This window comes from Strongylocentrotus purpuratus, unplaced genomic scaffold (assembly GCF_000002235.5).
Source record: "Strongylocentrotus purpuratus isolate Spur 01 unplaced genomic scaffold, Spur_5.0 spur5_scaffold_11, whole genome shotgun sequence".
In the NCBI taxonomy this organism is placed as follows: domain Eukaryota; kingdom Metazoa; phylum Echinodermata; class Echinoidea; order Camarodonta; family Strongylocentrotidae; genus Strongylocentrotus; species Strongylocentrotus purpuratus.
Window position 1 is genome coordinate 26,411,893 of NW_022145596.1, and position 27,922 is coordinate 26,439,814.

The 27,922-nt window shown below is 36.7% G+C and overlaps 2 protein-coding genes across 2 annotated transcripts; one reads left to right on the forward strand and one right to left on the reverse strand.

The window, feature by feature from the left end:
• Nucleotides 1-2,719: 2,719 nt before the first annotated feature.
• Nucleotides 2,720-10,261, forward strand: LOC115918507 (RING-box protein 1). The gene is made up of 5 exons (XM_030981025.1): nt 2,720-2,851; nt 4,552-4,630; nt 6,032-6,102; nt 6,825-6,910; nt 8,691-10,261. The coding sequence occupies exons 1-5, from the start codon at nt 2,762-2,764 to the stop codon at nt 8,701-8,703; spliced, it is 339 nt and encodes a 112-aa protein (XP_030836885.1). The 5' UTR covers nt 2,720-2,761; the 3' UTR covers nt 8,704-10,261.
• Nucleotides 10,262-10,916: 655 nt separating this feature from the next.
• On the reverse strand, nt 10,917-27,806 carry LOC591584 (ELMO domain-containing protein 2). Its single transcript, XM_030981024.1, has 9 exons — nt 27,639-27,806; nt 22,334-22,589; nt 21,660-21,786; nt 19,344-19,473; nt 18,450-18,558; nt 17,992-18,016; nt 16,031-16,099; nt 15,375-15,508; nt 10,917-14,667 (listed from the first exon to the last, which is right to left on the reverse strand). The coding sequence occupies exons 2-9, from the start codon at nt 22,479-22,481 to the stop codon at nt 14,507-14,509; spliced, it is 903 nt and encodes a 300-aa protein (XP_030836884.1). The 5' UTR covers nt 22,482-22,589; nt 27,639-27,806; the 3' UTR covers nt 10,917-14,506.
• Between the last annotated feature and the right edge of the window lie 116 nt (nt 27,807-27,922).

A 27,922-nucleotide genomic window follows, 5' to 3' on the forward strand; every position in this document is an offset into this window, starting at 1 on the left:
CACTAAAATAGGCGTAATTAAGCGCGCATTACCAATGAGCGCAATTAAAGCAAACACAAAGGGTTGGGTTAAACTTTTAACCTTTTTGGTGTGAATTTGGGCCTGGTGTCTTTCATGTAGATGCATACACGTCCTTTTCTTGTTGTAGATATATTGTTTTTAGATGTGGAATATAAAGCAACTAATCACCTTTTGGTTTCAGGCGATGGCAAACTATCACTTCCTCGTCGATCAGAATGTATACGCTATCTTTCCTCAGCTTCGCTTCGGAAGATAGCTACATCCAGATCGCCTCGGAAGTGATAGTTTGTCCCATCACCTTCACCAACGGTAGTTATTTGCTTACTATTTGGTGTTGTGCTTGATATAATTTGTTAATCTCAGGGAAATTTCTTGTCTATAATTATATTATATTCAATTATTCATATAATTGTTTTTTATTCATGATGCATATATTTCTTGCGTACTTCTTTAGGATAGTTGATGACTCTATTAAAGAAACACAAGTTTGGTTTAATACTTTTCCATTTTCTATAATGTAAACTGTTCTTTCATCTTGTCGAATTGTATAATTCAACCAGATACAAGATTGAATTTCATATATACATGTAAAAAGATTTGCATTACAGAGGTAGCGGCCTCCTTTACAGCATATGAATGATGCATTGCTATGTCAGACAGGTTTTAGGCATTCCACTAGTTTACCAAGATCATTGTTAGATGTTTTCTGAAAGTAAAATTAAAGTGAATATCCAGTTTGCTGGCATAATAAAAATTGTCTATTTTTGTACATGTACCACAGAATGTATCGTGGTAAAATGAAAGCTGGAATTATTTAGTACGGTATGTGTTGATTGGTCATTGTACTGTGTATGTGTTTATTATTGTCTGAGTACAGCATTTATTCAAAATGATTGTAATTGTTCATCAATGATTTATCAATAATGTCTCTTGTATAATGAATTCATATTGATATTCAAAGATTTTATATCTGTGATGAAAAAAAAGGAATGTAATTTGTAAATGTAAATTATCAAAATGGTGATGCTTGTCAGAAATAAATGATAATCATTAATTAAATTTGTTGAGATATTGTGATATTTTTTCCTATTAATTCATATATAGCTAATATGAAATATTTATATATCATATATTCATGTGTGTATATATATATATATATATATATATATAACTCTATATGTTGTATCAACAGGACATCTATATATAACACTAAATGTTACATATTTCCCATTGTCAGGCCATGGTGAAAAGATTAAATTCGAACGACATTTGAAAGACGATAACAATTTAGAACTTCCAGCAAAACAAAGGGCTCGAAATTAATGGCTTTTAGTGGGAAAATAACGACCATTAGCTGTCGAATCGGCTTAATTGATTGCAATTGCCTAAGTAATAGTCTGATTTTCAGACCCTTTTACCGAATGGTCGTACATTTTGTGCAGCACAAAGATTCAATCATTTTAATTTAGGTCATTACAAGTAGTGGGTTGTTGATGTAGACAAATGCTCATGTAACTGTTAATTGCAGCTCATTTTATCCGACAGGTTTCCTTCAGTGCGTAATCTGAACACTTATAGGACACTGCTAATGTTTAAATTCCACAGTTGGGACATTGTTGACATATTCATAATTCCTGCAAACTTCTACAGAATTTGATGTTGGCTGCATGCAAAAAGAACATATTATCTTTAACAGGACATACACTAAACCTAAATTCAAAAACAAAATAACTAATTAATTAAACCAATGATTAAACCTATTGTTTATTGGGAGCCTTAAAGTTTGCCTGCGAATGTACATAGAGGGCAGTTATTCTATTGTTCAATCGTTACTGACAGGACACAAAAATGTCCTGCGGCTAATGACCATGTCTACTTAATGACTCATTTGTTCATTCACTATGTCCATCTATATGAATATAATATATTTAAAGAAAGAGAGAGAGAAAGAGAAACGATATATATTGAGTAACATCATGTAGCATACTGAATTATCTACATTTCTGTTACAATTCACAGTTGGAGGCTATATAGGTAATCTGTTGCAATATAGCCATTCACGGCAATTCAAAACTTGTTTAAACTGCCCATGAATTAATCCATTGACTCAAATGCATTATTATGCATAGTTCAAAGCAAGAATATATATTCAGTATGCTACATGATGTTATATCATTATTACAATGAAAACAAGAGGAGAAAGTGTATGAAATGTTTACAAATCATTAATGGACATGCATGATTGTGTTTTTTTTTCTTCAGACATGGTTAGAATTATAGTTAATTATAGCCAAACTGCATACATGATATAATATGATCAAACAATTTGCCTGCATGCAAGTATGTTTCATATTGGAGCCCCACTATGTGTGCAGTGATGAGTGCTATATATAAAATTAACCATGTATTCTATCTTTATTATTGTTATTGTTAGTATTATCATTATTTCTATTTTTATTTTATTTTACTTAATTTGGCATTAATATACTTATATCATTAAAAATATTATGAAAAGAGGACAAATCATATCTCTATCGGCGACAAAAGAATAGTAAGCATGACTTTTAATGGTTAAGATATAATTCTAAAGAGAGGAATTACGAACAAAATGCTCTACTAACTTGGCATGCGGCATATTTATACTGACAGTCTAAAATCTATTTTTAGAACAGTGTTAACATTTTTTAACACGCCCGATACCGATTGCACCGATATTCAACTAGCGATCATTTGATGAATAATGGCAACAGCAATGGACGTCGACCCTCCATCAACCAGCTCATCTTCGAGCAGTGCTAAAAGCGAGAAGAAACGATTTGAAGTGAAGAAGGTATGTTACTCCTTTACAAGTATCATATTATTGTATAACCATGTGATAAGACTCGAATATAATCCGATTTTTAAAGTGTTAAAGAAGGCAGTCTTATTTTCTACAGAACCTTTTTTTTTGCATTGCAGTTTGACTTTGTAAAGTTTGTTGCACTGGCCTACACATAGTAAAATAAGTCCACATCATGCACACCAATGCACTGTCCACCGGTGCGGCGCGGCATTGCTGAGTGAATGGCTGTGTGACTTGTGTGAAAGTGAAAAATGGTTGGTGAATAATTCATTGCATGGTCTTGGTTAACACTAAGACCGAAAGCTTCAGTTTCTGATAGTGACGGTTGTTCCGCTGCAGGAATGGTTCAAGAATCAGAATGAGGATCGATCTTCCACATAAATGAGGATATCCTCGTAAACGTGGACAAATAAGGGCACTTGTTCAGAAGCCTATCCAAAATTTGACCCGTAACTCCGACGAGGATCTGAGACATTACGGTAGATAACTTCACACAGACGTGCGCCCGCCCGCAACCCAACACCGGTATGCACTTGTATTGTGCAGCGGTTTGCCATGGAACCTGTGAAAAAGTGTATAGATCTAGATCTAGACTAGATCTCTAGATCTAGGGTAGAGCGCCCGGTATTCGATCACTTAAGGGGAAATCGCTAATATTTTGAATTCTTACCTCTTTCATTTGGCAATCTACCCATCAAAAGAAAAGAAATTATTCCTCTAACAGGATTTTATAGTGACTTAAATTTAAAATAAAGAATGATGATAAGCAAAATATTTCTGAAAGAAGACGGAGCATTTTTCTGCCCAGAATTCGGTAGCGCAGAATAGAATTCGGTCACGCGATTTGTGCGTGGTATCTCTGTTGCCAAGGAGCGAAGTGTGTTTGCGCACTATTTTCACACAATTGCGCGACAAAGCACTGAATGTCAATGTGTTGTAGCGCAATTCTGGATGAGCGCTACCGCATGGCAAGGGTGTCGTATAAATACCACTTGCACATCGGCAAGTGCGTCATTTGCAAATTCGCTGCGATGGAGCGAACACGGAAGAGCTCCTCTTCACACACTCATTGCGACAGCACACATCGTTGTTTCGCAATAGACTGTTCTGTTAGCACATGCGCTATCCGCTACGCATGTTAGCGCATGTGCTAACAGAACGCGGAAGTGCAGAAAGTTGTGCGACACTGACCAATTTCAAGCTAAGTTGGAGATCTTTGCGGGGCCCTATATCTGATTTAATTTTGAGAGTTAAGTATAGTTGTTCAGCTGCCAGATTTGTGCAAGTTTCGTGGCTCATGAATTATTTTTGTTAATTGTTACAGCTGTTGAAACGGCTGTCTGACCGAATACTGGGCGCGCTACCCTACTAATATCAATGTTTTTCCAAAAAAAACTCAAAAAATAACAAGAAAATTGACACGAAACAGGTAATAAACATAACAAATTTTAACTCATGATCTTTATTTAAACCTTTGATAAATATTTACTTCAATTTTGGTATGTTTTAGTGGGGTATCTCCACACTGGAGTTACGGGTCAAATTTTGGATAGGCTTCTGAACAAGCTTGATGGACAAACCGTATATGTACTGTACATGTAAGCTTACAAAATCCATGATCATAATTGTGCACTGCCCGTGAAATTTTTTAATTAGTGCTATGATTTGTTTTCCCTCTCTCTTTTCAGTGGAATGCTGTAGCATTATGGGCCTGGGACATAGTTGTAGATAACTGTGCAATCTGCAGAAATCATATTATGGACTTGTGTAAGTATACACCCATCAGTTTATTTGATATGTTGTTGATTTCCTAATTTCATCTTATTATATCAAAGATAATATTTATTTAAGTGTTCAAAAGTAACAGATTATGATAAATTAATGAGTTGTATGAATACAATCAAAGATTATTATACTGCATAGTCTGCTTGTACATGCATGTACGTACATTTTAATTTTCTGAATTAGTCTTTCTCTCTTCAGTACTACCGCAGAGAGCATTAATATGGAGAGTGACGACTCGCTAAACAAGGCACACAAACACATTGCAGTAACCTGCAGAGATTTGAGAAGTCAAGGCTGTAGCCTTTATCAGGATGTTTCTCATTTCCCATTTTCTTCTTACTTTGCTGCTTGTGTACTAGGGCTGTGCACAACAGTGTAATGAGGTACCCGAGTACACTCCCAGGCTCACAGGCGAATACTCGAATATTCGGACGCCATGTTTTTTTATAATTTTTTTGAATTTTTTTGAATTTTTTTGAATTTTTTAAAAAAAAAATTGATTTTTTTTATTTTTGGATTTTTTTTCTTTTTTTGCCACTACCATACCACTCGGCAGTTTCTCAGGTCCCTCACTGAAAACGTATGCAACTTTACTTTGAGTTGCAGTTGAAGTCGCCGATTTAATAAGAATAATAACAGTAAACAATGCTGTTTTAAAAACCAAAGATGGCAGAATAATCCATTTTCCTCCAAGTCCAAACAGAAATCTGGACATTTGGTCCCAGTTTCTGAAAGGTGAGTTTGACAGTGCTTGAGTTGGGAAACATTTTTACCGACGGTACCATGCCAGCGGACGCCGCTCTCCCTGGCACGGGTAAGCGTCGGCCTGGACATTTTTTTTTTTTTTTTTTTTTTTTTTTTTTTTTAAATTTTTTTTGTTTTGCGGCCGAATATTCGGGTACAAGAAATCGTACCCGAGTAGTTGTCAACCGTGCGGGTACTCGAGCATTCGACTACCCGTCGCAGCCTTATTGTGTACACTGTTAACTATAAAGGGTATAAAGTTGTATTTTCATCAGAATAGGGTCTTTAACTTATGGAGACGATAACGTTTTGAGCCCCTCTTTCTCAACAAGGAAACACGTTCCACTGAAATGTCTTGTAATCTTTAAGGTTTTTTACTACAATGCATAATTAGAAAGAAAATCACCCCTAAGAGTTTTGAGGAAAATTGTTAACTTGAAATAATAAATGATTTATTAATCATTGTTCATTTTCAATATCAGAGAATATGGAGACTTCTTTTGTATTACAGTACAAATATCATGGATACGTGATAACTAGAGGAGTAATTTCAAAGGGATTACATACTTCTTTTCATATCCCATATGATCTTGCTTCCCATTAATTACGGTTTGGGTTTTTTAACATGTTTTCTTCCAGGTATAGAATGTCAAGCCAACCAAGCATCAGCAACTTCAGAAGAATGTACAGTAGCATGGGGTGTGTGTAACGTAAGTAGCCTCTTGGACTCTTGATAGTATTGATAGTAAGGACAAACCCAAACTGTCAATTATATTCTTTGGGGTTTGGTGTAGGTACCACAGGGTAAAAACAGCAGGGACACGCTTCAAATATACATTTGTGTCTTCTTATATTTTCAACTTTAGATGTACCTAATAAGCAATATATTTCCTTGTGAGTTTACTTAGATATTTAAAGAATTCAAATCATTTTTTTGTTGTCTGTACTAAATATACATAATCTACGGGTACACTTTGGATATGGTTGTATCTCATGAATACACTTGGTTGAATCTTTTTTCTCAACAGAACAACCTGTATTTATTTATTTCGTCTGCCAGGCCATGTTCAAGTTGACTTCCAGCTCATTTGGCGGCCATTTTGGATTTGACCAAAATGGCGACCACAGGGGCACCCTTCTTGACATCAAATTAATGAAATAACATCAGAATCAGATTCTCTATACTTGTATTAAAACGTTATACTTCAAGAAAATCTCATTATTCTAGCACCTTTTGTTTGAAAATATAATTGACTTCCAGCTCATCTAGCGGCCATTTTAGATTTAACCAAAATGGTGTATGATCTGATGGTCAACATCTGGGCCAAATTGGATTCTTTTAGAAGAATCTGCACCAAACTGCCCCTATATTGCCCCAACACCCCTAACTAATATGCCTTATAGATGATTCTGCTATTTTTCTTCTTTCCAGCATGCCTTCCATTTTCACTGCATATCAAGATGGTTGAAGACCAGACAAGTGTGTCCGTTAGACAACAGAGAGTGGGAATTTCAAAAGTAAGTTAATACAGTGTTGCTACTTCCTTTAACTCATAGCATGCCATGAGGCTGCATGCACGCTACCGTTTTAGTGCTTTGTACATGCAAGCTAACCATTGATTTACTGCCATATATGCAAGGGCATATATGCCCTTGTCTTGTCTGTCTTGTTACTCTCACTCTTTGTCTCCCCTCCCTCTCTTTCTCTCTCTCTCCTCTCTCTCTCTCTCTCCTCTCTCTCTCTCTCTCCTCTCCTCTCTCTCTATCTCTCTTTCTCTCCCTATCTCTCTCCCACCCTCACCCTCTCTCTCCCTTTTCTCACTCTCCTTCTTTCTCTCTCTCCTTCTTTCTCTCTTTCTCTATCTCTCTCTCTATTTCTCTGATATAACTTCCTAAATAAAAGGATGACATGTAAATCCATTTTTGAATAATAGAATTTTACTTTTTTTTAACTAAATCAGATTTAATTGTATAAAATCCTGTTTGACTTTTTAACGATTCCCAAGATGATACACATTATATCGAATATTACAATGGCAACCTTTTACCCATGTTTGTATGCGAAACTTATCTTATCATATTTTTATGCAATATTCTACATGTACCTTTTACTAAATTGGCCCAAATATAAAATGTTCTGCATTTTACCTACAATGTATAATTTGTATAATCTGTTTAAATCATTGGAGCATTTATTTGACTTTATAATTCCTGGATTTGGTTTCTGTTGTTTTCCCTGTTATTGAAGAAAACACCATAACTATACCTTACCCATCTGGCTATGCATTTTCCAACCAAAACATTTAATTCTTTTGAATATCAAAAATGTATTGCTATTCATGTATTGTATAAGTTTAATATATCATTTTATTGCAAATATGGTAATATAATTCGAATTTCTGTATATGTACCAAGCAATTTGCCAAGGTCGTTGAAGCATAATTATATATCATTTGTACAAAAGAATTCCAATTTTACTACCATAATGCTACCATGCATAATGTTTTACGTGTAATTTTACTTTGTCACTGATGCATACCTTGTAAAAGAAACTGCAATTCGGCTCTCGGGCCGCGAATGTTTTTTGATGAATAAACCATTTAAAATAAATAAATAAAGGGCGCATTCGTAATAGCAGTTATTGTTCATGCATAATGGACTGTGCTGTGTGTTTTGCACACGCTATTCATAGAACCATCGTGTTAATCAGATTATCTCCAAAACAACCTGACACGGGGGGGGGGGGGGATTTGGGGCTTGGAACAATGAGGATTAGCTCTGTGGCATAATAAGAGTTAAATCAAAATATTTATTCATGCCATTATATAAGTATACGTTGGAATTTTGGGGAAAAACAGTAGACAAGCAAGCCTATCTTCAGTATGATGATGAAAATACATTATATTTACTTTCGGTCAATAACAGGAGAATCTTTTTGAGAGTTTGTCATACCTTTATTTATCAAAATCGGTTTACTCAACATGAATTTCAGCTTGTAGTTATTATGAATTAATCCTGTTAGTCCATTTTATTAAAACAATAAAACAAAAGTGAAGACATTGTACTTCTTAGGAATAGTGGATTAAAAAGTACCCATTTATGTTTTACAGTAGGGAATGGGTGAAAATCTTCGTTATTTGCCTTCGTAAAAATTGCCACTTATTGTTACTCTGTTGATATAGAAATTTGTTATTGTTATTGTTATTGTTGATGTAGAAATAGGAATAAGCGAGAGAGAACTTCCTAACCACAGTTGTCACATTCCTTTCTTTTCTCTTCACATTTTTTTATACTACAGGTATGGACGCTGATGATCACAATGTCCTATTTCTCAACGCTTCTTGGTCGTTATGTTTACATCAGGATATCTAGTCCCATCATCTGTCATCTCTTTTTGTACAGTTGTAAATATGGTCCTGAAAGTAACATGGATAAGGAATGGAGCTTAGTGTAAAAAGCTTACAAATTTCAACAACAACAAAATCAGTTTGGTAACCTATATTTGTCAGTACCGGTAGTAAGATATAAAAGAAGGTTCCAAATAACAGTAGCCAATTTCTCATTTTCCTTGTTTCTTCTTAAATGTGTCATGCTTATCTGATGGATTTCACAACAGGAATGATGGATGAATGAGGTTCAGTCATTATGTGACAGAGGCAGAGTATTTTACAGTAGGGAATGAGTGAAAATCAAGCATGTCACTTTGTACGCATTGTTGAATAACGTGATTTAAGGGTGTATTTAAATTTGTCAGATGCAGTTGAGATAGTTATATATTTTAAAAGCATTAACAAAAGATATTTTCAGGATATTGAACATGGGGTAATGGGTTTTCATATACCAATCGATAAGAGTTTCACTATTGATGTTAACCAAGTCTGAATTTAGCTTTAAATTTATGTCAAGTTAATTTCAATTTACACTACACGTATGTTTACTTTTTCAAGTCAGTTTTTTTTGCTTGCAACTACTTCCCCCCCCCCCCCCCACATATTTACCAATTCACAGTAAAAGCTCACATTACTGAATATACAGGTCCATTGCTTTTAATTAATTTGAATTCTGTGCCTGCTTCTGCAGTATATAATATTGGTACTGGCATTTCAATCTGCAAAGGCATATCTTCTACATGTACAAAAGAAGCATCCATGAATCAGAACTAGTTGCATATGTTATGGTCTGTTTACATCTAAATCTTTACTTTTATGTTTTTTGTACATGATTTGACATTATATACCAGTTGAATTGAGTAAGACATGTCCACATACATTATTTATTATAAGATGTAGGCCCGAATTCACAAAGGAGGTTTGTTGACAAACCTAGGTTTATGTGCGTTTTGATGCATTTTTACAAACCTTGGTCTGTAATAACGCGTCGAAATGCATCATATGACGCACATAAACCCTAGGTTTGTCGACAAACCTCCTTTGTGAATTCGGGCCATTGGGTCTAAACTCTGAATTTTTAATGTGTAAAGGAATTGTAAAATGTAATTACTTTGTTCCAGTTACATTACTTTTACTTAATGTTAAGGAAAATTACGAGACATCTTTAGAAAGTTCAGTCACCTTTCTAGTAAGGGTTTTTGGCAATGCTAACTGATCTTTGCGAAAACTTGTTGTCTGTGTACATGTGCAGCTATTTGCTCAACTCCCAATGACTTTGATTAGATTAGTGTTCAGACTAAATTTCATAAAGTATCCTAGCAAGAGCACACTTTTAATAATCAAGGAACACATGTTATAAACCATCTTTTTTCTTCTTTTCATTTGCTTTATAGAAAAAACATTCAATACAGTATATGTGCATTATTTGTATGCGATGTCAAATAAAGTTGCCTGTATTTTGTTTGTATTATTACACAAAGACTTAATGTATTCCATGCGTTGCATATATTGAATGGTTCTGCGTGTTACAAGCTGAAATGGGTCTGTTTATTATTTTGCTTCAATTTTTTTTTTTAATGGGGGGGGGGGGGGGAATAAAATATTGCAATGTCTTAGCAGGGAACCACTACTCCCTTGACAAAAGATCTGTACTCTCAAGTTTCACTATGGCTTTATGATGTTAGTGATTAAAAAGGTAAAGATTGGAGGAATTTGATTTTCTTGTTTTGTTTTTATAATCTGATCACAAAGGAATGTGTTTCATAGCCAAATGAGAATAAATCTAAGATTTTTTTTAGATCCAAGGTTGAGACAATGGGCATAGGAGATATACAAGCTCCTACATTCAGGACATGAATTCCAGATTCATTTCTTCATGGTCAATTTTTGAGGGAAACTCGAGTTAGCACAAAAAAAGCTTCGGAGATATTCTATTGTTTAAACTGAAAACACTTGTAAATTAAGACATGATGGCCAATGATGGTGCTGGTGGCAGTGATGATTGTGAAGTTGTAAGTTTGTTATCATTTTACTGGCCTAAACAATTTCCATACTGCATCAAAACAGAAAACTCATAATTGGCATTAAATAAAGGTGCCTTCATACACTCTAAATGACACAACATCAAACATCACTTCAATATCAAATTGATAGTTTTATTGACAAGGTTCTAGAGTATATTGAAACAACATCTTTCTTGAAAAGAAAATGTACAACAGATGATTCATGATTTCAATATATGTATTCAAGATAGAAATAAACTTAGAAAATAGAAAGTCAACTTTGTAGATGTTCAAGCTTCACTTGTACATATGCATAAGAGTACAATTGTAAGGTTCCCAGAAAATAACAGATAGCTGAAAGAATATTGCGTATTGTTGGGATAAAGTTAAAAATGTGTTGAGAACAATTTTTTCCAAGCTTGTATGTTTTTACAAACAAGGAAATGCCACCATTTACATAGTAACTTTAAACTTTTCCTACTTCTGACATCAAAATATGCAATTCTGTAATTATGAAAGTTTCTAAAATGACAAAGCTTGATTCAAGGAGAATGTCCGTATTAAAAGGTAAACACAATATAATAATAGAAATAGAGTGCATCCCCCTTTTTTCACAAAATAAATGCCATTTATTCATTTTTATACAGCAACAAATGCAATCTTCGAAATTCTATATAATATTCCTGAGCATGCTCAATGAGATTTATTATTAAATACTTAATGGCACTGCCTAAATTATTTTGATGAACTACTTGTCCACATCTTTGATACATTTCAAAATGTTACATAACATTGCTGTGAGATGTTACCATTGATATATTACTTACATATTTTGATTTTTGTATTATAATGTAAATATCTGATTACTTTGTAAAAACAGACAATATCAGCCTGTTGCTTTTAATAAACCGATTCATTTCAATTCAATATAGTTAGTAAAAATATGGCAATTAATGATACCAGCATGAACATAATATTCATCCATAACATTTAAACAGATTTCCTTGTTATATAGTATGCTGAGAAACAAGTTCTTGCATCTGTAATGATGGTAAACATCATGACAAAAGACTTGCTTAGGCTGGAATCGGTATATTGAAACATTTTTTGCCTGTATGACATTTCTTCCTGTTAACCGCAATGTATAATGATGAATCGGTAACCTGCATGATGCCTCTTGAAAGTAAGTCAAAATTATTACTATATGTGAATTGGGTAATTTCAAGCCTTGTGGCATATGCTAACAGATTATCAAGGCCAATGCTTCATGGTAAAAAGCTACCGTAATCATTTTGTACATGTAGACTGAATTTTTTTTAATGGAAAGCTACATTCATACAACTACGTAAAACTGTTTTATGTACAGCTAGAATGTTAGAAAGTCCATTGAGTCATTTCACTGAAGGTATGCAATAGGTACTGAAAGATGCTCAAAGAGTCGAAAGAGGAATGTAAGCAATATTTGAAAGAGTTCTCAACAAGAACTTTTTTCTTGTCCTTTTATTGGAGCATACTGAGCACTATGAACAGGAACGGTCAGCTACATATAAATTGAATTATGATATACAAAATGAACCTATTAGAACCTCCCAAACTCCTGTACATGTATTTATAGGATCATTTTGGAGGAGAAGAAGTATCAGTCGACAGAGAAGTACCCTAATATCTTTAAAGAAGAGAAGGAGTGCAAAATAACCAAGGCCTATCTGGACACATTTTTTTTGGGAAAAAAAACCCTTGTCAGTGTAGGTAATCAATATAAATGTACTATACACAGGAAGGGTTGAGATGTTGGTATGTACATGTAATTCACCCGCTAAATAATCTTCAAAAGTATGAAGAAGCTAGAAAACCAAAAATGAACATTGGTTTCATAATTGCACAATTGTTTATTCATTTGATTATAGACAGTAATTTTCTAGGATACAGAGTTTGGCGCTCCATAAATCAGTGGGACGCCTGGGTCTTAACGTGAACTTCAGTTTGTAGGTCTTTATGAATAGCAGCCTATTTAGTTAACCCACTGCCTATGGAAGTGGGTAGTTTCTGTATTAAACATATGTGGAATACGATAATTCAGTAGTCAATGGATAAACAGTCTGCATATTTTCTACGAGACAGAGAAATGGGCTCTGGTGTATAAAACTTCACAAATCTCAAGCACTGTCAACAAGCGCTAAAACTACATGCACATCAAACTCTTTTGAAAGCCAGTACTGAATTTGCTGCTGGTAATAAAATGGATAAATCTGTTAGTGATTTTGTGTTTGAAATGAATACTCTAGATATGTTTAATCTTTCTCTTTGATTGACATGAACAGTTGAGTTGTATGACATACATCTAACTTTACACACACTCTTTCCACTTGACAAAACACATGAAGTACTTTTGAGACAGTCAAACTTTTCCTCAACAAATGCATAAAATAATGAATTCTGGCAACATGTACAACTACATGTATACAAATGCTGAAATAAGTTTCATTAACATGATTACATACATCCTTCACTTTTATTTTACTCCAATGAATTCATATTTGGTCCATAGAGAACTTGCTCATATAGGCAAAACTAAATGTTCTAAATGCAAGTCAAGAAAGATGCATTCTTGATACACAATTGGTCACCACATAAAAGGATGAAATATAAGTCACAGCATTGACAGAGTCACTCTGATGATAATCCTTATTCCTATAAAATGTTAATATTTGTGTTGCCCCTTATTGCTTTTCAATGCTCTGTATAGTATATGTAACATGTAATCACGGTCATTGATGTTCATTACTCTTTTAATGACTATTGCACTAGTCATATTCATGCATGATGTATGACTAATTGCATACCGCTCTCCAACCAGCCCTCTGCTCATCAAGAGACAGGGTTCAATTTCAAAGAAAATACATGAACCCGGTATACAATTATTACAAAGACAAGAAAAAAGTTGTGTCAGCCTGACTCAGACTGTTGAATAAGAAAAGCATTGGTTAGATTGGGATGTCGTACCATGGTGATTGCTCAGGACTCAGTCACAGCAGTAAGTAGAAGCTAATTGAAGCCTTGCAGGAGCTTAAACAATGTGTAACAGCAGGTATTGCCACTTATTTTAAAAGAATATTTTTGAAAAATTAACTCAAAGGTCATGCTAATAGAATAGCATACTCTAGTCCTAAGGCCCTATCACATTTGTAGGTGGAACAAATGAGCCCACTACATTTTAAAATCAAACAGGACAATACTTGAAGTTTTTGATACCCTGCGGTTACAGGCATGTAGCAATCTGATGAAACTCTAAAATGATTTTATTGGACAAGAAATTATAAACCAGCATTTGGCTACGTGTATGTATTCTTACGGTCTCATTTTACAATGGAACACGCAAAATCACAACTAGAATGATAATTCAAGCATGTGAATACATTGAGAAATGAATGCATCATGGGGGGGGGGGGTGTAACAATCAATTACAAAATTACACCCAGAATATCATGATTAAAATGAATACCACTACATGATGTGTCATAAAAAAATTGAAAGCATATAGTCACATGCCTCTGTGCACATATACATGTATGCAGTAAAAATCAAGAGATATATCTGTCACTACCTATGCCACTATGAGTGGCATGTCCGTCATTGCTTATCATTGCTTATGAGCTCAGTCTGCTCAATTTCCTAAGCATATCTTATCACTTATCTCCATACTTGTTATTGCCAGCCTGGCATCATGACATGCCTGTGTAATTGTTATGAAGAATGGCATTATCATTCTTCATCAGCAAACCAACGACCTTCTTCTCAAATTTGTCGCGTACACTTCCAAACTCCATCACGCTCTTAGGTTTCTCAGCAAACCAGAAGCGATCAAATTCAGTGAACACTTGACCTGTATATAATAGAGAAAACAATTGAGTCAATATCAACACTTTTAATAAACCACATCCTAATATTATCTTGTCATTTGGATAAACAGTAATTCATTACAAGTGTCATTTTGCTTCTGAATTGACAAAATATATAAATCTGAAAGGAAAGTGTCAATATGAACGCTTAGATCCTGATTATCAATAGTACAAATCGTTTGTGTTTCGAAAACAACTGTCTAGAACTGATCATAATTAATCATGCAATTCTAATCATTCAGATTAACCACCATATACTGAAGATGAACATCTCCTTGAAGTGAGGGGTATGACGATGTGACACCTTTCTTCAATCAATGTATATTTTGAGCCTTGTCTGGAAATAAAAAATCTGAGGACATTTTTTCCCTTGAACAATTTGTTCAAGATACAAAGTGTCCCCATGCTCTAACAGTAAATCTTAAAAATCTATGGACGTGTTTGTATTATCAGTCAACTTTATATAAATTTGGTCCAATATAAACATTTCCTTTATGATTTTCTAGGAGCAACACCCCTCTTTGAATATCAGAAATGGAGAAGGTTGCTTAAAATACATCCCACGGATTCTCCTGTGATCTTATAGTAGAAATAATCCCTGTGTGGTCCATTCAGCAAAATTTAGTCCTACATCACTCCCACCCCCCTTAATGTTTAGCCACATATATGATATGAGGTGAATGATACTTACAATATATCCTATGAAAATGGTATATAGCTGGTTCTCCTGTAATGGTATAGTAGAAATGTTCCCTGAGCAGTCCATCTTTGAGTAGATCGTACACCAGACTGGTCAAGTTGATACCGACTATAGCATACGAGTACCTGATCATACAGAGATAGAAATACAAATTCATTATCATGGGAGTGTCGTGGTCGAGTGGTTTAAGGCGCTTGACTGGAGATGCGAAGGTCGAGGGTTTGAATCCCGATACGGCACTAATATCCTTTGGCAAGATATTAACCTGCACTTGCTACTCTCAACCCAGGTGTCAAATGAGTAACTGGTAGGATGTGGCCGTCATTGTTAGTCAAACAGGGAGTGGAGATTGTGCACACAGTGTGTGCGGGCAAGCACTGAATCCAATGACCGGGGTAATAGTACATTTGTAAAGCGCTTAGAGACATTTGTATTAAGAGCTATATAAAAATTAAATATTATTATTATTACTTACAGGCATAATCAACTGTAATTATGTGCAAGTAAAACTAACACATACATGTTTGACAGAGCCCCACATAAAGGAATGCAGTAATGTGCATTTCATCATCTCATCTTTTATAATTGTTTTGAGGGAGAGGCGAGAATACAAAATGTAGTAATACTGTTGAGTGTTGTAATCTTACCATAGCGTAGGATGCTGTGAGTGAATCATTGTTTGTCTTGCTTCTCCATTGTAGTTCTCAGCAAAAAACCTGCACATGCAAGGATACAATCAAATACATGTTTGGAATTATCTTACACTTTTTACAACTCTTACAAGTTGGACAATTTGAAGCAAATGGGTATCAGTATGAGTATGAGAGAGACAGGATACCAGTAAATATATTTGAGAGCTGTCAATGTAATCGTTTTTAATGACATCATTAAGCATGAATAAATAAAAGATACAAAAAATGTATCACAGGATTTGAAAGCATACAGTTCATGATAGTGATTTCAGGAGTTTTTTCAACAAGCTTGCAGGATGACAACTTCCCCCCCAAGCATGGATACCTTAAAGAGATGGTTCATTGAAATGTGGAAAATGGGCAAATTACACCTCTACAGATTGCTGAGAACATTAACGAAATGAGCAAAGTACTTTTGAAGCCCTCACTGTTGTGAGGAATAAATTAAATGCAATTGTGTTACCCTTTCCTGAACCCACTCACTAAGTGAATTGACGGCGTTATTTTACATGCGAAACGATGACGTCACAATATGAACAACCTACATCACACATTCGGGACAATGTTGGATACCCATTGCAATTTTCAGATATGGGTTAACGTTGTTTGTATATTTACCGCCAGTGGTGATATTTCTTTTTTTTTGGCACTTTGAATGAGATACACTGAATAAATGATACTTTCTACAAATGAACTTTGTTTGATTTTTATATATTTTTCCGTCACATTTGAGCATAAAAATCGGGAAAATAATCACATTCTGAGGGCACTTCAGCGTGTATGTGTCTGATCTGGGAAGGCAAAGGACATTTTGCAAGCTGACCTAACGACTCTTTTGGAGTAAAATAGGCGATAAATTTACATAGAATTGTCCAGATATTTATTACAAAAATGTGTGATTAGGCTGATTAATTTACATTTTTGATCAATTAAGTCGTATAGGACCTGATAAAGTGAGAGAAACAGATCAGTCCGGTTCGCGATTCACGGCTAGCTCGAGCGCCGGGCTACGGGCTAGGCTGGCTAGCAAGCTGCGCTAGATGTCATGCACGCATAGAGGTCAGTGTATTGCACACATAGTACATGCACAGAGTAGGCCTACGCACGCACAGCTACCAGCTATGGGAAACTTGAACGCTACATCGACGATATATTCACTCGCTTTTTGGAAGTTATATACCATTTATCTAGACTAACGTCAGATTAAGAACCAAAACCATGCCATGGAGGAGCCTTCTGGAGTATACTCGAGTATGTTTTCGTCCATATCCATATTTCCAGGGGATTTTGATGAAGGATTTTGGGTACGGTACTCAAGAGTCAATGCAATACATGTGTATCGCACGCAAACTGCATCTCGCACCGTCGTCAATCATTTCAGCTGAGCGGCCCGCTGTTCATATTGTGACGTCACTTCAAAAATCAGCTGACTTACGATGTTTTGGGGGCGTTGAGTGGGTTGATTTTTCGTCAAGTTCAATCCACTTTTATAAATTTCGCTCGAATGTACAAGTTACACAAATGTAATGATTTTACTCAGTGTAATTTTTCGATTGCAATGATACCAAATTCAGTCAAGTTTGAAATCAATAAACCATCTCTTTAATAGAGCCCCACTGCACTACTTATAGCTACTTGCGCCCTCTATATAGCAAACAATGTCTAATCAGTGACCAATCTGTACACAAGTTGTAATCTAATCATCGAGGAAACCACATGACTCAATGTTTCCTCCTTCCTTCCTCTTAAGGAAGATTGCTCACATGCTATATGCTTCTTCTAGCTCAACAAACATGGCAGTCAATTGTTTAAACAAACGTAAGAGGTACATTTAAAGTATTTGTACCACGAAATATTCCTGAAGTAGAGATGTAAGTGAAAAATTGAAAATAAAGAGAACATTTTGTGACACTTACACTAAGTTGTCCAGTCCAAGGATTCCTTTAATATGATAAGGGAGAGAAAGAAGCATGAATAGGAAAATTCCACTTAGGCATCATACCCTAAACATTAGATGACATTGACACTAATGACCTGTTAACCTCAAATTTATGACAGTGATGTGTGCCAGGGAGAAGGGTATACACATGAATTCTAGTCAAACTCTTCAATTATCTTGGCTTTGAAGGGTAAACAAAAGAAAAAAAGATATGTAATCACAGAGAGGACATAACCATGAGTATCCGTTACATCTGAAGTTTGTTTACCATTATTTAAAGTGAAATATTCAAACTCCCAATATCTCTTCATATAAGTACTATTTCAAGTTGATATTTAATCATATCACCATAGAACCAAACATATACCGATAAAAACATTTCTCAGTGACTGGTCTCTTTAAACTAAAATATCTTACATGCTGAATAATACTTACCCATCCCTCTGAAGTCTGTTGCTGGGTCATCGCCTTGGAAACCGAGTTCTCCCCATTGCTTTGTGATGCGTTGATCCAATTTGGTGTTTGGCATCATCAGATCCCACAACTACAAAAAATCAAATGACATAGTATATGAATTTGTGTTGGCAAGGGCTACAATATTCAATGAAGTTTGATTTAACCAATCATCCTCATTTGGAGTCAGCACACTTCTGTTTGCAAGCATCTGTATGTGTACTAACAGTAAGAGCCATGACGTTTGCCTCTGATCAGTCCCTCTCTGTGAATGTGTCATACAGCATGTCATAGCTCAGTAGATGGTCCAGGGACCCTAGCTGCCAGCACTCAACGTTTGTTGCAATGTCATTTCACCTTGTAAAATCTTGATGGAGAGATGCTTACGAGGGGAACCATTCAGATGCTAATTTTGTTTAAAGATAAAAACCAGTTATGGTCATGTGATTGTATTGTGAAAGAAACGTTATGGAATCGATCAGAAAAGGTTGATCATCTAGCATATAAGTATTGGTGTGTACTGCAAGGTTCTGGAATCATCAAAATGATAAGAAATGTATATGGGACTACGCACACATGCGCGGCACGTGCGTTTATCTCTCACATACCAATAGATAAACTAATTTACCAAATATATCAATGAGTAGGCGGTTTCCCGGCAAAAATTTTATCATCATGTATTAGTCAAAACATATTCTTTCACATGATTGGTAATAAGAGCTTCCATTTAATTTTTTTTAAATTGGGGCATTTCCAATACTGGTCTTTACCTTTAATCAATCAGATTTTCCTTAAACTTTCACTGATCTTAATTTCCACCTTTGTCAAAAAAAAAAAAAGAAGCATTTTCATTGGGGTGGACATGCATCCCCTTACCTTTTGCAGGGACTTTTCATGGCTCTGGTTGGCAGAGGAGTACTTCTCTTTCTTTAGAGCCTCAATATCTCTCACTAGAGAACTGTATCCACTGATCTGTCTCAATGATGCCTTCAGAGTTGATGAGAATCTGAGATGAGAAGAGCATGAAAGGAGCCTTGATTATTCCATTCTGTACTCAATATGGGTAGTTCTCTCTCTGGGCCAACAAACTTGATAAACACGATAGTTCATTGACATGCTATGGTCATCATTCAATAATTATTTATACAGGTCCTGTCCCCTATCATCCCCCCCTCCCCACCTTTATACTTTTGAAACACTACGTTCATGTTTTTTTTTTTGTAAGCCACAAATATGTTTAAATAATTGAAATTTCTTCCTGAAAACTTTACATTTATAAAAGTTATTGTCCTATGGTGGACTAATGAATATTAATAAGTCAGAATGAATCAGGAGAGCTTGGGTAATTGTTTCTAGTTCATCGTGACTGTGCCATGGACCAGTGACGGCCTGGTGGTAGAGTCGCTGCCCGGCAAGCAGTAGATGCAGGTTCAAGTTCCACTGGTTCCAAGATTTTTTCTGACTTGTTTTTTAATACAGATAGATCAATCGATCATATTTACTGGGTGTAAGCCACAAATATGTTAAAATACATTCATGTTGATAAACACCAACAGATGTCTGCTCTCTCTTGAACCCTGATGAACACCCCAGTATGGTACACGTACAACAATACTCTGTAAAGAGGGATGTACTCAAATGGAAGAAGAAGAAGACCCCATCCCCTTCTCTCTTTTTATCTATTTCTCTTTCTCTCTGGCAACAAATCAATTGTTCTTGTCTTTAGTTTATCTGTATAGAGGGTTAAGTACCGTATAGCATTTGATCCGAGATTAGGGTGGGCATTTAGTGTACGAAATTGACCATTGCATTTGTTGCTGGAGGCCTGGAGCATGTGCCTATCTGTCTCTCTCTACCTCTCTACTTTTATGGCACAAATGCTACTGTAAACTTCAGCTTTAACCGGCTCTTGGTCTGACTTAAACAACTGGCACTGGGTCTCCAGTCTAAGTTCTATTGTATAGGTCGATTTTAACAAAAGCAATTAAACATAGGTCTCGTTTGCATTTCTACTAAATGCGAATGAGTCAGACTTCCCAGTTTCAAAAATTTCTTTTTTTTTCCTTTTTGATGCCATTGAATTTTTTTGTATGGGGGGGGGGGGGGGGGGGGGGGACATGGGGGGGGGGGGGGGGGGGGGGGATCCCCTCGGGAGCCATTATATGAGAATTATTTCTTTTGCGGGGGGGGGGGGGATTGGGGGATCTTGCATTCAGTTACTACCTGTACATGCGCTTTGAAACTTTTATTGATTTTTTTTTGGTGGGAGGGGGCTTGGGGTCTAATTTTCTTTTGTCGAAAGCTAGTTTAGACCTAGCCTTTAGACAAGGCCTCGTGTCTGACAATGATATTTATATTTGACGCCGAGCGACTAAAAGGAGACTAATCGCGAAACCCAAATGAACGAGAGCGCGTGGCGTCAGCCAGGAGGCCTTTAATAATCTGTTTTGGATTTTTATGTTAAACTTTAATTACGACTGGAGTTCTCTACCGAAGTGGAAGCGTCCAATCAGCGAACAAAAGCCAGAATCCAAACGCCACTCGATTGAGCGTTCACCCACCGTTTCTAGATCTCTCCTTAACGCTGGGCTAGACTTATCTCAGCCGGAAATAGCCGGAGTCACGAGGCCTTGTCAAAAGGCTATTTTAGACAAGGTGTCAGGTTTAGCTGAATTAGTAAAATATGTGCCATTATCTCCGTTCACACACAAAAAAGCAGACATTATACTGCCTGCCACTCTGAGTATTCACTCTGGGAAGATCTGAGGACTGACGTTTTGACTAACATAGTATACGCGACAGCACAAAATGTTTGCCATCCCTCCCCCCCCCCCCCCCCCCCCCCCCCGCACATCTCCTCCCCTCTCCCTCCCTCCCTCCTCCCTCCCTCCTTCCCTTCTCCCTCCCTCTGTAACTTTGTACTCACTCTGGGTAGATCTTAGGACTGATGTCCTTGATGGACATAGTATACTTGATGGCCTTGATGGCCCTCCCTCCCTCCCTCCCTCCCTCCCTCCCTCCCTCCCTCCCTCCCTCCCTCCCTCCCTCCCTCTCTCTCTAACTTTGTACTCACTCTGGGTAGATCTTAGGACTGATGTCCTTGATGGACATAGTATACTTGATGGCCTTGATGGATGGCCCTCCCTCCCTCCCTCCCTCCCTCCCTCTCTCTCTCTCTAACTTTGTACTCACTCTGGGTAGATCTTAGGACTGATGTCCTTGATGGACATTGTATACTTGATGGCTTCTGAGATGTTCAGGTCATCGTCAACGACCATCCTCTGAAAAGTCCTCAGTTTTGATGTTTTCAAGGCATTTTCTACAAGGAATTTAAATTAAAACAGCTCAAATTAAGTTACAAAATCAGGGTCATTTTAACACAGCTTTCTGCTGAGCATTTGTATTTGTTTAAATCACTACTCAAGTAATGTTCTGATATTATATTGAACAACATGCAACAACAATAGTGTAATAACGTAACTTAGGCCTACACTGTACATGTCTGTGTAACAGTTGAAATATAAATGTAGTTAAAAGTATGACTGATTTCTAAGAATTATTAAAGCAAGTTTAGCAAAATTGACAAAAAACATGAATTCATTATAAAAGTGACAGTTAAGTTGGCAGGTGAGATTATGCCGTTCCTTTTCAGTCCGCTAGTTCTTCTTAGAATGCACAGGGACCAGGGTTTTATTAAAGCTTTTAACTCTAAAAATAACTGTACAAATACAACCGAGCAAATACCTCTGTCTCACCATCAAACTCTTAGCTGCCTTTAAAGCAACCCATTGTTGGCCATTCAAGGTAATGTCTATTATCGGTCTTGTCTGTAAGACTGGGATGTCAGTGAGCACAAGCCAACTTACCAATATCCTTGGTTTTGTGCCCCGTCTTAGTGTAGCTGTTGCAACAGATGCGAAGCAATTCACACTTGCCAGTGGCCCGTCTCAACACCCACTTCAACATCGGATGGAACCAGGTGAAGTAGACATAGAGCCAGATTCTGTTCCACATGTCCTACAGCAATGTACGTAGATAGGGGAGCCACAAAGGGCTAAGGTGTGCTGAGATGTACCTTGCTAGATCCCAAGGCGGGGTAGATGCCAGGTTTTATTCTAGTCACTGTGAAGAAAAGACAAAGCAATTCCCTGATTATTATCACTTTGTTATTCTATGGATATACTGTAAGAAATAATTTTCAAAAAGTTGACAAGATATATCAGCATGTATATATGAAAATAACAAACACATCCTCTAAAAACTTGATTCTACAATTTGGCAACCAAACAATGTTCAAACGAGTATCGGCACTCTATGGTGTATTTTTTTCCCCTTGGTCAGGAACTAAAAGGCAGGGCAAATGAATCGACAAGCGTGATCTGAGGCAGCTTAAGGTTGTGATGTGTATACAGATGATCCGTGTACTTGTACTTTTGACAACTACACATGTTCGATCTCTCGTAGACATGTACACAGTCATTTTTTTTTCCTTCTTTTGAAGTGTCGATTTATGCCCCTCCTGACGCTCACCCATGACCGAAACTCAGAAGAGAACCGGTATGGCACTGAGTAAAAATGACTCCCAGCTCAATTATACACGGCGTGTCAACTCACCACTCGGAAACTAGAACCAAACTAGCTGCCAATGTCCGGATTACGTCTGTCATCTTTAGTTTTAAAAACAACATTGTTACTAATATTTGTGACAATTAAGTTCACAAGCACAAATCAGTTTGCCGTGAATCCCGTGAGAAAGAGCATATTATAAGTCTCGTTTTTAGGAAAAATGCTCAAAAAAGATAGGAAAATTGACACGAAACAGGTAACAAACATATGGAATTTTAAATCAAGACCTTTATTTGGAAATTTGATGAATATTTACTTCATTTTGGGTATGTTTTAGTAGGGTATCTCCACGCCGGACTTACGGGTCATTTTGGATAGACTTCTGAACTGATATATGTGATATGTGATGGTGGTTATTTTACCTGACTGCTAAGAAAGCATAAATGCTTGTAAGTAAGCAACCAGACGGCCAACGGCTTTAGGTCCTCTCTGAGGGACCTGGTAATGAGGATTAATGCATTATACCAAAGGGCCCTAGCGCATCGACTTGGTTTCGAACCCGGGTCAACAGATTACGAGACCACTGCTCTACCACCTGAGCTATCGCACCTCCTCTAGCGCCGAAATTTGAACAAAAACAACTTCAAAATGTCATTTTAAACAGACATGTGTTTGAGATCTCCTGTTTTTTTTCCTTATAAAAACTGCACAAATGTGAATTCACCTACAGTGTTTGCAATTGCTTACTAGATTTATACAGATCTGCAGTTTGACCACACATAGCTGCATTACTATCCTGGCTGTGTAATAAAAGCTGTGCTATTGTCTTATATATTGATTCTCAACATTTCAAACACCACTGTACAAAACTCAACTGATTTCACTAAAAATCGGTAGATCTAGATCTAAGTCAAGTGACAATTGATGACACCTAGAGTCTAAATAGATCTAGGACTAGCAGTAGAATCTAGATCTAAAATACAACTTTTTCAACTTACCGATGTTAGAAAGAATAATTTAAAAATTCAAATTGTAAGTCTACCATCAAACTTGCGGATCAGCCACATCAGCATAATTGTGTGCATTTGTGTATTGTAAGTGTAATGACTAGACCTATCGGTATTCATGTGTGGAAATGCTGCCTAGCCCTAGCCTAGGCTACATTATTTAGTGCAGTGCTAGAGGTCAATACGCATTAGCATGGCATTGACTAGACAGAAATAACCATCTGATTTGGGTCATTTCTTTAATAAAACCGACATTTGTTGACATTCCCCAATACAGATGGTAACCCAGAGATCTCGTACCGTGGGGGTAGCTAGAGCCAACAATGTACATCTTTTTGTTCAAAACATTTTCTCCCCGATTTTCTTTATTTAGATCTAATTTTCTGATTTCTAAATCAGATGTAAATTAGGTCGGTATGTCATTTGTTCTAATTGCAGTTATCAAAATTTGATAACTTAATATTAAATGTATAATTTACGGACTTACTTATATGAATTATCCAATTTGTACCTCAGAACTGTGAAACAGTACGTTCATGCACTCGAACATAGGGCTATATGACCCGGCGGCCAAAATATTTCCGGGTCAACCTACCAAAACATATATATAGCCAAATGGCCAATCAGAGCCAAGCGCGTAACCAGGATTTCATTTTAGGGGGGCGGTAGTGAGCACGCAAAGCGTGCGAATCACTTAAAGAGCACGCATAGCGCGCTCCCTAGCTAGGGGGGTGGGTGCAGGGAGGGGGGAGTTTCCCGAAGACGATTCGTTGTACCTTTCTCGACTCATAATCCTTGTCTGAATTCAGTGGGCCCCTCCTGCGCATAGCGCGGAAACTTTGACGTATTATTAGACAAAGAAGACGATTCGTTGTACCTTTCTCGACCCTTAATTCCTATATGTATTCAGTCCCCCTCACGCGCAAAGCGCGGAAGTTTTGACGTTTCATTAATTTATTAGAGTAAGAAGACGATTCGATGTACCGTTCTTGACTCTTAATCCTTATCTGAATTCAGTAATTTCCTTCCCTCCCGCGCAAAGCGCGGAAACTTTGAAGTTTCATTAAAAGAAGACAAAGAAGACGATTCGTTGTACTTTTCCTGACCCTTAATCCTTATCTGTATTCAGTCCCCCTCTTTCGAAGCGCGGAAGCTTTGACGTTTCATTAAATTATCGACTCCTTTCCCTTTTTCTTCCTACGTCCTCTTACTTTTTTTCTTCTCTTTCTCTTTTTTTTTTTTTTTTGGCGTTTCGGCGTTTTGGGGGGGGGCGACTGCCCCCAACCCCCCCCCCCTGGCTACGCGCCTGATCAGAGCACTCGTTTCGAGGGAGTTCGTTGGTCAAGCCGGGCTGACTCTTACGTAGCTACGGTAGCTATTGGACGTTCGAAAAGAAAAAATGAATATTCATCAACTAAAACCAAGACGGATAATGTTGACGACGAGACTTTCTCGGATTAATCATTAATTTAGAATCTAAATGAGCAAGCTATCGTAAATCAAATAAGCTATAGATCTATATATCTAGATGTTATTTTAAATTTTTATTATACTAGACCTAGTCTATAGTTGCAGCAGTTATGAGGATGTAAAGATTTAAAAGAGTGAAAATCTTGTTGCATATCTCAGTCATCGCGGTCCGGTCGAACCGAACCATTTGTTCCGTACAGTCCCGTACAGTCCCGATAGGCCATACTTCAGTCTCTATAATCGGAGGTCTAGTGGAGCCAGACTTAGTCTCAGTGGAACAACCGACGACAAGAGAGACTGAAGTAGTCGGTCTAGGCATTGACTCTCTAGAGGTCTATCTATGCTTTGCTGGAGTGAGTTTGACCAAAAATCAAGAAATAGACCTCTAGGGCAACCAAAAAATTACTTTTTTTTTTACGAGGGCTCTTTTCAGATTTTCCCTTAAAAAAATAGCCCCCCTTAATTATTTTGCGGTGGCTATTTTGGAGCTCAGGGGGGCTTTTTTTTTTTAAAGGTTTTATTTTTTTTAAACGCGGTTTTACCTAATTAAATTCCAAGCAAAGGCAAATATAGATACAATTGTAGCGTACATGTCATGTAGAGTATTGCAGACATTCAGATACCCATGATTTATTCACTTTGTGTTAAACGTGTGGCTTTATGATTTACATATACATGTAACTAAAACTTGTCAAAAGGAGAGTTCGTTTTTCATATCCTAAGAAAATATTATCACTGACACGCGGGCTAGGAATTAATTTTTTTATGGGGGCTACTTTTCCCCATTGCCTAAAAAAAACCAAGGGGCTACTTCCTTAAAGCCATATTGTAAGCTGTAACAATAAGTTGTGTTTTTCTTTAGCCATCATACTACTAGCAACCAAATTGGTAGGTAATATGTTATTTAGTCTTTTTTTCTGTCCCAAATTTAATTGTTATCATGGACAATGCAATCCCATTAAAAAAAAATGTAGACCAACTCCCTTTAAAATTGTGTTATTTAGACCATTCATAACCATTAAATGTGAGTAAATATTTTTACTGTTGTCCCACATACCGATGTAGGGTCTATTTGTTATGCCGAAACATGCAAAATCATGGCCTTATTTTTTTTTTATAGACTCTAATTCAAGGCCAAGCCAAAGCTAGTTTCATTTCGTAGACAGAAATTGATGTCATCATCAGACATCACTCATGACAATTGGCCTGGCATCGATCGTATATAAATAATTTAATTTAATTAAACAGTTGTAAGAAAGATTCTGAGGAGTAGGAACATCCTTTATATATTTATTTACGGTTTTCTTATAACAAAATTCAATTTCTGTGTACGAAACTTGCTTTATACCGATTTTACAGGAAAAAATCCGGCATTGATTTTGCACGTTTCGTTATTACAAATATATCAGTATGTGGGACAACAGTAAAAATATACTCGCATTTAATGGTTTTAACTTATAAATAACACAATTTTAGACGGAATAACATTTTTTTTAATGGGATTGCATTGTCAATGATAAAAATTAGGGCCAGAAAAAAGACTAAATAAACATATTACGTACCAATTTGGTCGCTAGCAGTTGAGCTCTCGTCACTCGCAAATACTTATTTGCTTCATACAAGGAGCGTGCGGGCGCGCGCTGGAGCTGAGCTAGTAAGTTTCTGTGTATTGTGAACGTGTGCGAACTGCGTATGCATTCATGCTGTGCACGAAACTACATCGGGGCCGGTGGCCTGTCCGGCCGCCGGGAGCTTAGGCGCAGGCAGGCGGATACCGCTGTAGATCTAGCTACAGTAGGTACGACCGCCGATCCGCTGCAACTCACAAAACTTTTAAAATGTTGATGGAAGTTTCTAGTTTTGGAGTTGGTAGTTGGAACGGAGATTTCACTCAGACACATCAATAAATTGGTTTATTAATTCATAGGGAATATCAATTTATGGCGGGGGCGATTTTTCAAGATATATTGATTTTTTTTCGCCCTCGTCTTGATTTTTACCGTGGCGATTTCAGAGGTTTAGGGGGCGAATCGCCCGTCGCCACCGTGTATTTTTTTCGTTGCTCTAGGGTCTAGATTTAGACCTAGAAAAGTTAGAATTAGAAGACTAGCTAGACTACGGTACTCACATTAATTTTATCTGAAATAAACAGTCCAATGTACTCGTCAAATGATGGCGGAAAACAAGATATACAAGCCGTCCAAAATACGTCAGTTCTCGAATTCTCTGACTTGTTCAATTCTGTTCATTGACGTCAACGTAGCATTTCCATGGGACCGACCGGGAATCTCCCTCAAGCTCATTCAGCCATATCGCCACTATAATACCATTGTCACTAGATGGCGTACATCTCCTTTCTGCAAAGCGTCACTTATGCTTTGCAAGCTAGGTCATGCGGGAATTTCTATAAAA

Coding starts and splice junctions, on each gene's coding strand:
- LOC591584 (XM_030981024.1), bottom strand. CDS start 22,481: ATGTGGAACAGAATCTGGCTCTATGTCTACTTCACCTGGTTCCATCCG. Junction 19,474..21,659: donor AGTCCTAAGATCTACCCAGA/GTGAGTACAAAG, acceptor TTCTCATCTCAG/ATTCTCATCAACTCTGAAGG. Junction 15,509..16,030: donor TCACAGCATCCTACGCTATG/GTAAGATTACAA, acceptor CTGTATGATCAG/GTACTCGTATGCTATAGTCG.
- LOC115918507 (XM_030981025.1), top strand. CDS start 2,762: ATGGCAACAGCAATGGACGTCGACCCTCCATCAACCAGCTCATCTTCG. Junction 4,631..6,031: donor AAATCATATTATGGACTTGT/GTAAGTATACAC, acceptor GTTTTCTTCCAG/GTATAGAATGTCAAGCCAAC. Junction 6,103..6,824: donor TAGCATGGGGTGTGTGTAAC/GTAAGTAGCCTC, acceptor TCTTCTTTCCAG/CATGCCTTCCATTTTCACTG.